General features: G+C 44.4%; 1 protein-coding gene across 3 annotated transcripts in view; it reads right to left on the bottom strand.

Annotated features, from left to right (window-relative positions):
* Nucleotides 1-7,590, bottom strand: part of LOC111839650 (histone-lysine N-methyltransferase 2B-like) — a 33,223-nt gene extending 25,633 nt beyond the window's left edge. For 2 of the 3 annotated variants that reach the window (XM_023803735.2, XM_023803736.2), the window contains exon 1: nt 7,233-7,590. In XM_023803735.2, the coding sequence (XP_023659503.2) occupies nt 7,233-7,535 (303 nt within the window). In that variant the 5' untranslated portion in view covers nt 7,536-7,590. The remainder of the gene's footprint in view (nt 1-7,232) is intronic. The other variant, XM_023803737.2, reaches the window with a different exon arrangement.
* Between the last annotated feature and the right edge of the window lie 7,921 nt (nt 7,591-15,511).

The raw sequence follows: 15,511 nt of genomic DNA, 5'->3' as shown, positions 1-15,511 counted from the left end.
GATCATATTGTTTGTTCAGTCTTGATAAACATAATATGTAATAAGAATTGAATGAATGAATGAATGAATGAATGAATGAATGGTCATAAGAGAAAATTACAATCTCAATTCGAGGTTAAAAAATTGTGATTCACATTTAAACCAGAATCATGCCGCCTTAACACATACACAAAAAATATGAAATACCTTCATACGGTCATGTAACTTGTCCGACATGAACAAGGTTTTCAGAACTCTGGCTTTTCCTCTGACCTAGAAACTGGCCTTTCTCGCTCTCCTTTATGAGCCCTGCTTTGGGTTTTAATTTGGCCAGCAGCGCAGCTATTAGCTTCAGCTGTAAATTAGTTTGCTGAACAGGAATTACACATTCAAACACTAAACCAAAATTCAGAATAGCATCTTAACAGCTTCTTATAATCAGCTCATACAGAAGCACCAAACGTTCCTCACTCTGCAGCACGTTAAAAATATATGTAATTAGTATGACCACAACAAATGCGATAACCGTGATAAATTCAAAACTGAAATTGTTCCCATTCTTGCACTGGATAACTGTTAAAAGGCACAGCAGTAGTAGAGAGCTGCTTCCATAATGTTCCAGCAAGGAATCTACATATAACCATGAATTCACCAAACTCATCACGAGGAAGAATTCAGAATTAACACCATGGCAGCAACCAGGATTTATTCATGCTGAGCAAACTAACAGCAAAACAGAACGGACAAATAAAAACATCATAAATAAGTGGAAATTGTTAGTCAAAATCTACATAATATATAAAGCCTCTTGCTTGACTTTACTAAAAACCTCAAAGAGCCAGGAACCAATAAACACACTGAAGTGAAAGGCGATACAATAAAACATGCTTAATATTCAAAGAAGTGTTACATGCGGGACATACAGGTGGATCTTCAGCTGTAAGTAAAAACATGTGGGTCAGCCTGGTATCTCCAATGACACCTCGCATACATGGCCTGGTCCTGCCGCTTTTCAAGACCGACTGCGGCACCATTTGTAACAGGGGTAGTTTCAAAGAGTTCATTATTAATTAGGGCTGACACGCTTAGTCGACGTAGTCGTTGACGTCTATGCTAAAAATGCATCAACATCAATATTTTTAATCAACGTGTCATATTTAAAATCATTTTTATGAAATTCCGTTTTTGATTTCTAAAACACTTCAGTTCATTATAACCGATGTATTCCTTCAATATCACTACATAATTATGTATGCAGTTCAGATTACCACAAAACAAAAAGGTGGTTTGTATTAGTGTTGCATGGGATACCAGTACTGTAAAGCTACCGCTATACTGTATTTTTGAAAGCCATTCAGTATTACATTTCTTTAGTACTGGTACAAATTATACTATTACAGCAGTGTTTCCCCTACCATTATAGTAGGGGGGCGCCCTGCCCCCCCAACGGCACTTCCTGCCCCCCTTGAAGGTCAAGTTAATTTTATTTTATTTTCTATATAGCGCCAGATCACAACATAAGTCATTTAAGGTTAGGGTTGGGCATCGTTTTGATTTGAACGATTCTGATTTCGATTCCGATTCTTCCTTTCGATTTCGGTTCTTTTCGATTCTCAATTCCGATTCTTTGTGGGCTGGAGTCAAAACATGTCACAGGCTCATTTGATTTCACAGAGGATAATTTTATTTTGATTCAATATGAGTTTTAGTTTTAGGAGCTGCAGCCCATGTAGGAGAAAATTAGGAATGCCTCTGCACCAGACCAAAAAAACAGATTTATATATGCAGAACTTGCACCCTGGTCTGGACTCTCTGTACATGTATAAACTTAATTCATTAAAAACAGTTCTTGTTCAGAAATATGAGCATGTCTGCCTTCTCAGGCTGTATCCGTGAACTTTCAGACCAGCAGTAATATTAAGACTGCTACTAGCGTGGGCAATTTGCATAACGCTACATTCATCTACGAGGGAAAAAAATATTTCAGTAACGTTGTTGTTCACCAAATTTGGTCAAGCGCTTTATTGTTAAACTACAATCACTTACCTGATTGTTGTGACGAGGTAACGTTACTAACGTTGGTTAGCGCAGGGTTGCCCGAGGAGGACGAGACAGTGGACCTGCGCAGCACGTCAAACACGCTACACTCCTTAATTGTTTCGTCATATTCGTAGTGCATCCTCCCGTGCAAGATATTTTGTCACATGTGTTGCACTGTGCCGACCCAGGCTTTTTTAGTGTGAAATAAAGCCACACTTTTGAGCGCCGCTTACCGTGCTCCATAGCTGCAACTGAACAAGCGCGCGGCAAGCACTTCCGGAAATACGGTGGCCACAATGGAAACCAAAACTTGCGTGTTTGGAACCGACGATCGGAATCGAAAACAAATTTTATAAACAATTCCAATGGCATCGTTATTTTTTTAACGGTTCGAAGTTGGAACCGGTTCTCGATGCCCAACCCTATTTAAGGTTACCTTTCCTATAGAACATGTATATACATTGTCCTTTTATTTAACAAACTAAACAGCCTTATGTTATTTATCTTTTAAACAGTTGTCATTTTTGTCTCTACACGGTGGCGCGTTTACAATTCTCCTCTGCTCTCAGTATCGCGCATGAACAGGGTAACATATAAATTTCACAATGGGGGTTTCTGCTTTAAACTATCACTATTTTAAGCTATCAGCTAACACTTTTAAAGCCTAACAATTATTGCATTTGCAGGTCAAGTCAAACATCCGCCGTTTCTGGCTTCCCATATCAAGAGGCTCTAGAAATGTTCTTCCAGAAGCCCAGAAAGATACACTGCAGTGACAAAAGCTGAAGACTTTGTGGATAATTGTCATAAAAATAAATGTTCTGATGTGTAGTTCAGTTGTTATATCGACTGCTGTCATTAAAAGAAACACATGAACACCATGAATCCTGTCGGTGTCGGTAGAGGAAACACTGTACAGGCATCAGTAATACTATATATACACTGTTAAAACTAACTGTCGAATGAGAACCATGCATGTAATGCATCCAGACCGAAACTGTTACCTTATGACAGAATAGTATGCATCATGCTACATAGCACATAGTCCCAGCAAAGCTCTAAATGCTCTGCATAAAAAGGTGTGAGGCTACTAAAATGTCAGCTAGTGAAATGTATCTCTATCTTCAAGTCAGTGATTTATGCAAAGGATCTTATGAAATAGTAAGATCTTATAGCAAACAGACCACATTAACATCAAACTAGTATCTGAACCTGCAGGTTATGCTACGCAGTTTTTTTAAGCAGTTAAATAATCGTGCATAATGCACTGCGTAGGAGGTTTTCCTTATACGTTTAGTGAACAGATGAATGGAAGAAAGCAGAAGAAACTTCTGTAACCTTTATGGGTGCTTATCATCTGTCTATTTTTTATTTTTTTTTTTTACAGTGGAGAGTAATGGTGATGAGTTTGATCATAGCAGAAACATGTTAGTTTTGCATGCAGCCATTTTATTTTATTTGTCAGCACGTCACCCTCTCAAAATCCATATAATGAAATCGCATCCATACTGATCCCGCCCTCCCCCCAATATTCTCCTCACACACAGAGCTCCACCCCTCTGACATGCATTAATAATGAGGTGGAGTTGCATATACCCTTTATGAATTTATTTGAATGTATTGATGATGGTCTTGTCCTTGTCTGTTGCCACACATGGCCTCTTTGTGTGTGCGGAGCTTCCATATTCAACTTGTGTGTGTGCAGCTTTTCACCAGATGATCTGATTTCCTTCCACAATACAAAAACATGCAACTTAAGTGAACTGCAGTGCTTAAATTGACCACGTGACTGTGTGCACCCAGTAATGGTTGGATCGTCCCTGCCTTTTGTCAATGGCAATTTTTATATTATATCATATTATATTTAAACAATCACCTGATGGATCTTCAGATTAGTCAACAGATTACTCGATTATTGAAATTATAGATAGTGACAGCCCTATTATCCCATGCACTTTGTATACTCTACTTACACATGCATTGAACACAGGTACGAGGTCAAATGGTGTCTGAATAGTCTCCTTAGCAAATAAGCCTGCTTGTTCGTTACCAGGGACAACGCAATGACCCGAGAGCCAAAAGAAACGATTCAGAGTACAGTCGGCTACTTCTGGCTACATACAGAACACAGCTTTGAAAAGTGACTTTTGCTGAAAGCAGATACAACAAAATTAATCTATGCAGTGCATTTTTGTGATCTCTCCATTTCATTGCAATTAAAACCCCAGGCAATTAAACACACAGCAACACTAGGCACATAAAATCATGTGCAGTCATGTCTGACGTTGCACAAAACCGAGTGGAGTAACTCTGAGGTCCTCATGGTTCTCACATTAACTCAAGGATTGCAGCCAATGAAACCCTGACAACCACCACTGCTGATACACATGTTGTGAACAGTGTGAACTGCCATCATTTACATGATCCATTTCTCAAATGCTTTTCTGCAATAATCACATCGCATGCAGAACAGGGCTCTAGAACCAAAAAAAAAAAGTATGCCCCCCCACCCCCAAAAAGGCACCTTCATCAGACTCGCACACTCTCTGTATCTTAGTAAATTCAAAGGAATTTTCTTCTTATTTTTTCCTATGAGAAACATGAATAGGTAGTTCCTTAAAGCAGGGACATCTATTGCAAGTCTGCTACACAGACTGAAATTTTCATAACAAACGGAGTAATGAGTACAGGGCGATCACGGTTACTACGTTAAACTTGATTATTTGTTTATTAAAAAGCACTGATTCAAATTTTCCTTCTCAATTACAGGGCAATATAGCAGAAGGATGACAGCACATATCGGGCAAGGGTTCAAATAAAGAACAGAAACATCCTTTGCATGGAAGCACTTCACATTAAAGGTGGGTGAAAATGCTGTCGTCTGTCAGTATTGCAAAGCAGCACGACTGCAATGCAAATACAGCTTAAAAGGCGACATTCGACTTTGATAGACTTTTGATTGGATGTGAGCTGTACATATAACCACTTAATGCTAATTATTTTTGTGAATGTTTTGTGTTCGGGATGAAACACACTGGAAAAAGCTCACATTACAATATTTGAAGTTTTCGCTATATTTAGGAGTTGAAAATTAACTATATACCCAAATAGAGCTTAATATCTAACAAAAGAGTCTGTCAAATAAGGTGGTGCTTGCTGACACAAAGCAGTGCTGATAAATCACTTGCATCTGATCATTATTGTCTCCATGGAACACAAAAAGTTTCCACATAGCGGAAGATGGATGTCTTTTCATGACCAGTTCCTGTTCACTTTTCCCATCTTCGCTTATTTTTGTATCTCACAAACGTGCCACAAAATCTATGAGCGAGTCCAACAGCAAGGATAAGTACGATTTTGAATGTCTCAGAGACCACATGCAGAGCTCATGCAAGAGACTTTTTTAACCTATGCTAGATAATGTTATCAAGGAACCATCATTAAAATTGCAAAGCCTGCCAAGTTTAGTTTTCAGTGACTGAGTAAAAATGTTTTCTTACTGATGTTTTGAATCCAGCAGACAATCGCAGTTCATTCGATGTGAAAATTACTCGATTGCTGACATAATCAATAGTGACAGCCCTAAATAAGTACAACACACAAGCATGTAATTTAAAACAGCGGTATACATTCTGAATATGCTACTTTAAAAACACAAAACCAGAGAGTACTATGTATATATACATGTCTTAATTGCAGTTATTTGGGCAAATTTAAGTCACTGGGCATTTTGGCTGTGCATAAGCTCAGCCACACTAGAGTGCTCGATGAAATTTAGAAAATGTACATATTTGTCAGTGTCAAGCAGACATCAATTTCACATTCCACAATGGTAGCAATCAAGAGTGCACTTCAGAAAACTGAGCAGATGACATTAAGAGACACACCCCATGCACAGAATTTTGCTGCCTTACTTTAATGCCTGACTGTGACAAAAATGACTTATTCCTTCAATATAAAATGACAGCACCGTAAGTTCTGGCGAGATAAGAGGTACAAATTTCCCACAAGAGGAGAATAGAGAACTGCATTTAATACAATGGAAGTGCTAATTCTGCATGAATGCGTTTTCCAAAATTAAAGCTGTAAGTAAAGCGTCTTCCTGTAAATCTCAAGCAGATACACAAATCCATAACTTTCTTGGCCAATGAAAAACAATATACAGTTATATATGGGGTCGCCTGCTAAAAAGTCGGTCATTGTTTTATGATTCAATGGTTCCCAGCTGAACGAGACTTTAGGACAAACACTGCAATCTTCTAAATAAAATGTACCATATTACATGTGTTTGATCAGCTTTGTCATTTGAGTCCCATCGTGGAACCTCTCCTGAGAGACCACATCACTTTGAGTCCAAAAGGAAATGTTACCTGGTATAATCAATGAGCAAAAGTGTAATCCAAGAAGGCTATTATTGTAACATTGAAAAAATGACTGCATATAACATACAGGTCATTCCATTTTAAATCACGCCTGTGCATCACCATTTTTGATTTGGATGAAAACTGGCAAAAAAATTACACACAAATTACATATTACTCATAAATGTTTTGTTTACTGTATGTTCTTTTTTAATTATCCTTTGAAATATGGTGCATTTTTAACGCACCCGCACTGTCAGCTCCTTTCGGGTTGAATGGAAGAAAAAAATAATCTTAAGTATCCCAAAGTTCCGTGGAAATATGATATGTGATTATGCCTTGCAGCGTAAGCAGATGGCAGCTCTCAGTATTAGTAAGTTAATAACAAATACGTGGTCAGTTATAGCCATACCCTTTCCCATGTGTTTACAGTCGATACTGGCGGCAGTGGAACGGCGAACAGGAGGCCGCACTAACTGCTGACGTCAGAGTTTAACAACACAGCATATGTTTCTGAATTAGCTGCTAAGCTGTATGTATCTTCCACAAAATTGCCTGTCAGACATCTCATCCGTTTGATTCAGTGCGCGTTTTCTAAAAAGAAATACGGAACCGTGCCCTTTCAGTTAACATACCGTCGTATTTAATACGTTCACCCAACCAAGCGTCCTATACTCAACTAGACTGTTTCTAGGTTAAACTGGCACTTGACCCGCCGAAATGCTCTGCCATTACATTTCAGTTGGCCATTTTTAAATTCATGAAAAGCATCCCGCCTGTTCATTTATTTTCGTCCATACAAAGTAGTCCTCAAAACTACTGTGTATGACACGTAATCGTTTAGCAACTTACCTCCTCACTTCCACTTGAGCTGTAACCCGCCGCTCCCTGACGTTTGTGGTTCTCTGCTATACCGAGTAAACGCAAGAGCGACGGATCCTCGCTGAGACTCAGCCCAGAGATGGAGGGCCGCGGGCCTCCGGCAGCTGCCTCTCCATCTATAACTCCCAGACGACCAAGCTGTGAGCGTCTGTCCAACCGAAGTCGGCTGCGAGATGTCCATGGCCGACCTGGGAAGCGACCTCGGGCCGTGGTCGTACAGGCTGGTCCTCCCGCTGACGCCCCGGCAGCTAATCCGCAACCCGCCGCCGCCATTGTTACTGTAGCTAACTTCACCACAACAACGACAGGTCCTAGGGTGACGCGAGAAGGAAAGGCGCGAGAAGGGGAGTTGAGCACAAAGCACGCCGGGAAACCGAGTCTTTCACGTTTCAGTCCGCAGACCTACATGTGAACCCTCTGAGTGGGTGGAACTGAAGCGTTTCCGCTGTCGCCTTCCGTGTGATCAGATCTCTGAAATTCTGGTGTTGCTTCTGTTACTACTACTGTTACGGAAGTTTTTGCCCAGAATTTTCTACCGGAAAATATAACTTTCAATTTAAAATAATTTGCCTGGAATTGTCGTGCAAAATGAATCGCAACATAGAATTAACCATAGTGGTGGTGCAAATTAATGTGCAGTTAAAACTTTACACTAACCCAATAAAGAACGCGGATCTTTAATTATAAAACTTACGGATTTGCTGGTTGATACACAGTGACCCTGTTTTTTATTTTCATATAAAAAAGTGGAATGTCATTGAATTTGATGTAAACATGGTATACAAAACGAAGGATTGCTTGGCTTACAAATAATTCATATTTGTAATCTGTTAGGAGACATGGACATTTAGTAGGGGGTGGCACGGTGGTGCAGTGTGGCGACACTCCTCTGGGAAGATAGACTGTTGTCTAGTTGAAGTCTCTACCACGGCTCCATGTGTGTGGAGTTTGCATTTTCTCCCCCTGTCGTCATGGGTTTTCCTCCGGATACTCCTTTTTCCCCCCACAGTCCAAAGACATGCTGAGGTTAACTGAAGTTACCAAATTGCCCTCATAAAGCACAGGGTAGGGGATACCCTGAACGGGATGCCAATCCATCACAGGACACAAGACAGGGGACACCCTGGACGGGTTGCCAATCCATCACAGGGCAGGGGAGAGACCCTGGACAGGATGTCAATCCCTTACAGGGCAGGGGGCACACGTATGCACTAGGAGGAAACCTTAGCAGATATGGATACGTTTCAGTCCGCAGACCTACATGTGAACCCTCTGAGTGGGTGGAACTGAAGCGTTTCCGCTGTCGCCGTCCGTGTGATCAGATCTCTGAAATTCTGGTGTTGCTTCTGTTACTACTACTGTTACGGAAGTTTTTGCCCCTAATTTTCTACCGGAAAATATAACTTTCAATTTAAAATAATTTGCACGGTGGTGCAGTGTGGCGACACTCCTCTTGGACCAGAGTTGAAGTCTCTACCACGGCTCCATGTGTGTGGAGTTTGCATTTTCTCCCCCTGTCGTCATGGGTTTTCCTCCGGATACTCCTTTTTCCCCCCACAGTCCAAAGACATGCTGAGGTTAACTGAAGTTACCAAATTGCCCTCATAAAGCACATGGTAGGGGATACCCTGAACGGGATGCCAATCCATCACAGGACACAAGACAGGGGACACCCTGGACGGGTTGCCAATCCATCACAGGGCAGGGGAGAGACCCTGGACAGGATGTCAATCCCTTACAGGGCAGGGGGCACACGTATGCACTAGGAGGAAACCTTAGCAGATATGGATATTAATATAAACTGTTCATTAAGGTAGAAATTTGAATAGCAGGACCACGAATAACAGAGTATAAGTGTATTTTTATTTACGGCTCCTGGTGTAAAGTAGTACAAAATATCCGTTCTTAGAACTCAGAGCCATATAACCATTTGATTCCCAGTTTAATTCCTTGGTTGCTGACCAACTATCCAGTACAGTACTATGAGTAACAAAAACTGTAACGGTATAAAGTTAAAGGGAATAACCGTAATCTGTAATTGTAAGAGGGAAGCGCAGAGCACATTTACAGGCACAGTATCACATACACTGATGGAGGACGAGGGAATCATAACCATTCGGTTTACAATGAAATTTTGGTCAAGAGCTTGGATGCATCCAGAGGCAGATTAGCACGATCGGAGTCCCTGCGCTATATGAGGTGATGGAGCTTCTGTGGTGTAGTTAGTGATTTTGGGGCGGGGTTAGCAGGTAATCGTTCAAGCACCCCTATAGATGAATCCAAGATCGGCAATTGTGACCAGAGATTTTTGCGATCCTGGCCGTTTCAAACGTGCATTGACAGAATTGAGCTGTAGGTGCCACTGTTGCACAGTAAAGAGATATTCCTTCCTTTCCAGCATGACTTTGATTACTGATGATGAAATTCTCAGTTTAGTCAGTCCTCCGATTGTGTTGTATCTGTGACTGAATATAGTCACCAAAAGAAAGGGAAAACAAAGACTGAGATTAGATTCCTGTATTTTGTGGACTAGTACCCCATATAAATGCTAACCCTTGTCACACAGTCTTACTCTGATCTTCCAACCTGTGGGTACAACTATGCCACCACTCTTACTTGTACCATAGTCAGTGTCTCCTGTGGAAGAGATGTGATTTTACTGTCCTGTTCTTTCCGGTATCACAATATGTAGCATGAAACCACCAGCATTTTCAGGCTGCAAAGAATTTTTCTGAAATGCATTCCAGTGTGAACACTGCCACATGTGCAAGTAAAAGACCTTTTCTGTTCATACGTGCCTGTGAATGTGTTTTCATTGTAGAGGAACATACACTCATATTGCACATAGATATGCATGGTTATGTGTCATAAATGTTTGCAGATCTGCTTGTTTGTGCAAACAGGCATGCGTGTCAGTGTTTGTATGTGCGCACATTCATGCATGTCTTTGCGTGTGCACACATGCATGTGCGTCTTTGTGTTTGTGTGAACATGCCTGCATTTGAGCTTTTCCAAGTGTTGTCGCAACAGCGTCACTCAGGAAGAGATGTTTTCAGGCAGTTCATTAAACCTCTTTAAGCCATGTTCCATATTCAGAAATGCAAATTGAGTCACAGTCTGACTTTTAAGACTTTCAAGTGGGATTTAATTAGAAGCCAAGTCTCCTGTTTTTAATGAGAAAGTGGGTGGAGAGAGGGAAACGGGGAGAGTGAGAGAGGAAAGGGTTTCTGAAGATGACTGAGATTAAGGAGGCAAACTGGGCTATGACTGGGAAACTCATTCTCCATGTGTACATCTGTCCTGGCTTCCACACCCAGCCCATCTCTTAGTGTTCCCACCTAGCAACCAGCCCCCAGCTCCATTTTTAGTTGCTATGGGTGCTCAGGACCAGACTCACCAAGTAAGCTGTTCTTGTCTGGTTTGCCGCCGTTTTTAACATTGGCTGCCTAACATCCCGGAGCCTCTAATAAACGATTTCAGCTGGAAGTTTGAGCTCTGGGAACATTCCTTGGGCAAAATCGTCTACTGCACATTATTCATGGCCATACTGTGACCAGAAAAGATGTCAACATGCACAACAAGAGACAGCACAAAAGACAAGGAGCGAGAAGGAGAGAAAAGGAGAAGGAAGGAGAATGAGAGAAAGGAGAGAGAAGCAGAGAGAAGGAATGGGAAGGAGAGAAAAAGAGAAGAAGAGAGAAGGATAGGGAAGGACCTAAATGGAAAGAAAAGGAAAGAAGGAGTGAGAAGGAGAGGGAAGGAGAGAAGGAGTGAGAAGGAGGGATTGAGAGAAGGAGAGAGAAGGATAGGGAAGGACCTAAACGAGGAGAGAAAATGAGGAGAGGGAAAGAGTGAGATGGAAAGAAAAGGAGAGAAGAAGCAAAAAGGATAGAGGAGTGAGAAAGGGAAAATGAGCAAGAAGGAGAGAAAATGAGAGAAGGAGCAAGATAGTAAAATGGAGAGAAAAGGAAAGAGAAGGAATGATATGGAGAGGGAAGGAGAGGGAAGGACAGAGAGTGAGAAGGAGAGAAAAGGAGAGAGGGAGCAAGAAGGAGCGAAAAAGAGAACGAACGAGAAGGAGCGAAGAAGTGAGGAGAGAGGAGGAGAGAAAAGGAGAGAAGGAGTGAGAAGAGGAGAAAGAACAAGAAGGAGGGAAAAGGAGCGAGAAAGAGTATTAAAAAGAGAGAAGGAGTAAGAAGGAGAGAGAAGGAGCATCACGCATGGTTCAGAAGGCCGAAAGCATCAGCAGTCCTTCTCAACACAAGGAACAAGACCAGACTCCACCTTTTCGTGCCAGTCCAACATTACTCTTTGAGCAGGCGGGGTTGAAGGGGCGCCCCTCGACTTCCCTGCCCGCGCCAGGCCAGCGATTTGGCGTCCCGCGTGGCGCCCCTCGACTTCCCTGCCCGCGCCAGGCCAGCGATTTGGCGTCCCGCGTGGCGCCCCTCGACTTCCGTGCCCGCGCCAGGCCAGCGATTTGGCGTCCCGCGTGGCGCCCCTCGACTTCCGTGCCCGCGCCAGGCCAGCGATTTGGCGTCCCGCGTGGCGCCCCTCGACTTCCCTGCCCGCGCCAGGCCAGCGATTTGGCGTCCCGCGTGGCGCCCCTCGACTTCCCTGCCCGCGCCAGGCCAGCGATTTGGCGTCCCGCGTGGCGCCCCTCGACTTCCCTGCCCGCGCCAGGCCAGCGATTTGGCGTCCCGCGTGGCGCCCCTCGACTTCCCTGCCCGCGCCAGGCCAGCGATTTGGCGTCCCGCGTGGCGCCCCTCGACTTCCCTGCCCGCGCCAGGCCAGCGATTTGGCGTCCCGCGTGGCGCCCCTCGACTTCCCTGCCCGCGCCAGGCCAGCGATTTGGCGTCCCGCGTGGCGCCCCTCGACTTCCCTGCCCGCGCCAGGCCAGCGATTTGGCGTCCCGCGTGGCGCCCCTCGACTTCCCTGCCCGCGCCAGGCCAGCGATTTGGCGTCCCGCGTGGCGCCCCTCGACTTCCCTGCCCGCGCCAGGCCAGCGATTTGGCGTCCCGCGTGACGCCCCTCGACTTCCCTGCCTGCACCAGGGCCACGATTTTGCATCTCACGGCTTTCGGAGCCTCTGGCAGCAATCGCTCATTTCACGCATCTGTTTTTAGCATTGGAATCATGAACTGAAATGATTCCGCCTGCGTCTCCACCAGCAGTTTCCAGGGCTCTTTCCCAGCTCCCTCCTTATGAAATAATAAAATAATGAGCAGAGTTCCTGAGATCAGCACAGAGCCAGCGGGCCGCCAAGCACGCCTCTCCCATCTCCACCGCCACCACAGATGGTCTTTTTGTTTCTTTTGTTATTTCATGTTATAATTAGTATTTGTGCACAACTGTCGAATTGCAGTCTTTGTGAGCTGAACTGTTACATGCAGATGTGCCAGCCATGCTACCAAAGAAATCTGGGCATGACAGAGATGAAGGGAGAAAGGAAAAACAAAACCCAGTGACAGAGTGGGCTTTTAATCAGTGGCCATTCTCGCATGAGGATGAGGAAGGACTGGAGCATGATGGGATTAGCAGGGCAGGTACATGTATGGGATACAAGCACTGAGCAGGTTTCCATGCAGGGCAGGGCTTCATTTAGGCATGAACCTGCATTGATCTAGAGCAGCGTTTCCCAATCCGGTCCTCAGGGTCCCAATGACATTTTTTGCTACCTACTGGGAGCTGGGACAGAGCAAAAATGTGAACAGCCTGTGGGTCCCGGAGGACCAGATTGGGAAACACTGATCTAGAGAATCTTCTAGAGTTTGGGACTAAAGACAGACAGAGCGGTAGCAGTAGTGGGCAGGAATGAGGACTAAGCAGGAAGCAGAGGGGGGTGGCACTAAACAAGGTGGTGCTGGTCAGCTTCTCTGTAGCTGGGCCTAACCACCAAGCAGCTGGCATCTGGGGATGAATGCCCATGAAGAGCCATTCTCTCCTTTTCTATCGTAGCTGTCGTACCCAGCAGCAAACTTTAGCATAGGACTGACGGGAGGAAGGCAGGGTGGCTAATAGGAGGAGCTGTTCTCAGCCAGCAGGTGGAGCCGTGGGGTCGCAGGGTATTATACGCTCTGCCAGCAGGTGGAGCCGTGGGGTCGCAGGGTATTATACGCTCGGCCGGGGGGTGGAGCTGTGCAAAGAACAAACTTTGCACAGGAGAGGCTGCAGAACGAGGAAACGACCCTTTGGACTCCCCTGATATGAGAACCAGAAGAAAAGCGGCGTAAAGGCTGTTGGGGGATTAAATTCCATGTAGCCTTCATGGATAAAGCAGCTGTCATTACTGACACTGCACAGAATATGCTTATGATACCTTCACCATGTATTTAACCAGCTGCAGCCTGAATCTGCACAACACCTCTCGATACATGGGCAGGTGTGTGTGTGTGGGTGTGTGGGAGATCACACCAAGGTAAGCTGACTGAGCTAGACACCTAAAAATACCCCAAGAGCACATGGACCATGCCATCCTGCACAGGGCAGGACCAGCAAGTAGCCGGACCCCGACTCGCACTGAAACACCCACATGGCTGTGCTTCCAGGGGAAGCCTTAGGTGGCAGCCAATCATCATGCTGCTCTGCCTTCAGTGTCCTCTGTCCAGAGCAGCTGTGACTCACAGCCTTGAGCCTATAGAAGGTGGAACTGCTTGGCCGTGGGCTAGAGGTGTCCTGGACAGTGTCTGCATGCACCTGTGATGAGTCTGTGTAAGTGCTGCAGCCTCGCAGGTCCACAGGTCACTGAGGCTAATTAAAACTCCAGAGGACGCTTAGAGGCAGCTGCCTCTCCGCCAAAGAGGCGTTCAGCCAGAATGAGGCCAAACGCTCTGGGAATTAATCAGCTCCATGCAAGACCAGTGTCTGTAGGAGATACTGCCATTTCATGTCATTAAACATATGTGCGAATTCTGATGCAAAGCTAAAAAATAAAACTTTCAATCAAGGTGCCTGTTTGTGTCATTTTTAAGAAATCTAACAGCAGCGTGTCTGTTTTTCTATGCCACTGTTGTTTATGAGTGATTGGAAAGTGATCGTTTAAGCCCATCAAGTCTAGAAGTCCTGAGGGGTCATTCCCTGTCAGCCAGGGATTGCTGGGGCTATGGGACCAGGTAAGTAGCTAGCAAGCAAGCAAACACACACGCTAGCAAGCAAGCAAATACATGCTAGCTAGCAAGCAAGCAAATACATGCTAGCTAGCAAGCAAGCAAACACACACACTAGCAAGCAAGCAAATACATGCTAGCTAGCAAGCAAGCAAACACACACACTAGCAAGCAAGCAAATACATGCTAGCTAGCAAGCAAGCAAACACACACACTAGCAAGCAAGCAAATACATGCTAGCTAGCAAGCAAGCAAATACATGCTAGCTAGCAAGCAAGCAAACACACACACTAGCAAGCAAGCAAACACATGCTAGCTAGCAAGTAAGAGAACACACACACTAGCTAGCAAGCAAGCAAATACACACACTAGCAAGCAAGCAAACACATGCTAGCTAGCAAGTAAGAGAACACACACACTAGCTAGCAAGCATGCAAACACACAGAAATAAAAATCACAACTTGCAATAATCATGATGAAGCTGGTGTGTTCACTAACACAGAGAAGCAAGCAGCCAGTGTTACTGCCAGATTTCACTCTTGGCTCAAAAACAATTATGACTTGAACCCAAAAACGCTTGTTTTAACTGCATGGGGCGCTGGCAGATGCCCCAGGAATCCCAGCCACTTCAAACAAATGGCTACAGTTAGACAGAAAGCGCCGTTAAAAAAAATTAAAAGGGCGAGCGAGAAAACGGCACAAAGAAGGGAAACTCATGCATAACTTCAAACGCTGCGTCTTCAAAGCTGCGTTTCATTAACACTCGGCTCTGCTGGTTTGCAACATCAAAACCCTTACATTGCTTTCAGGGGTGGGCGGGGCTTGTGCAGCCCCCGTCTCATCCTGGGAATGTTTGGGGGCGCTGCTCATAAGGATATTATGGCAGTTGCCTCAGTCCTGCCTTAGCCCATTACATAGATAAGCAAAATACCCAGAATCCTCTCTGATGGCAGATGCCATATGCAGCTACTGGAGTTACCAAATTCACACACAAGGGTGCACATTTGGAAAAATATAATGGAAGATGCTTTCTGAGCCTCATGTTTGGTTCTTCATGGTCACGCCAATAGATCAACCCAGCAAAGAGGTTCTTACCCATGCAGACGTCCACATATTCAGCCCAAAACCATGCAGCTATTTACAGTA

This window comes from Paramormyrops kingsleyae, chromosome 23 (assembly GCF_048594095.1).
Source record: "Paramormyrops kingsleyae isolate MSU_618 chromosome 23, PKINGS_0.4, whole genome shotgun sequence".
In the NCBI taxonomy this organism is placed as follows: Eukaryota; Metazoa; Chordata; class Actinopteri; order Osteoglossiformes; family Mormyridae; genus Paramormyrops; species Paramormyrops kingsleyae.
This window is presented reverse-complemented; position numbering and strand designations above follow the sequence as displayed.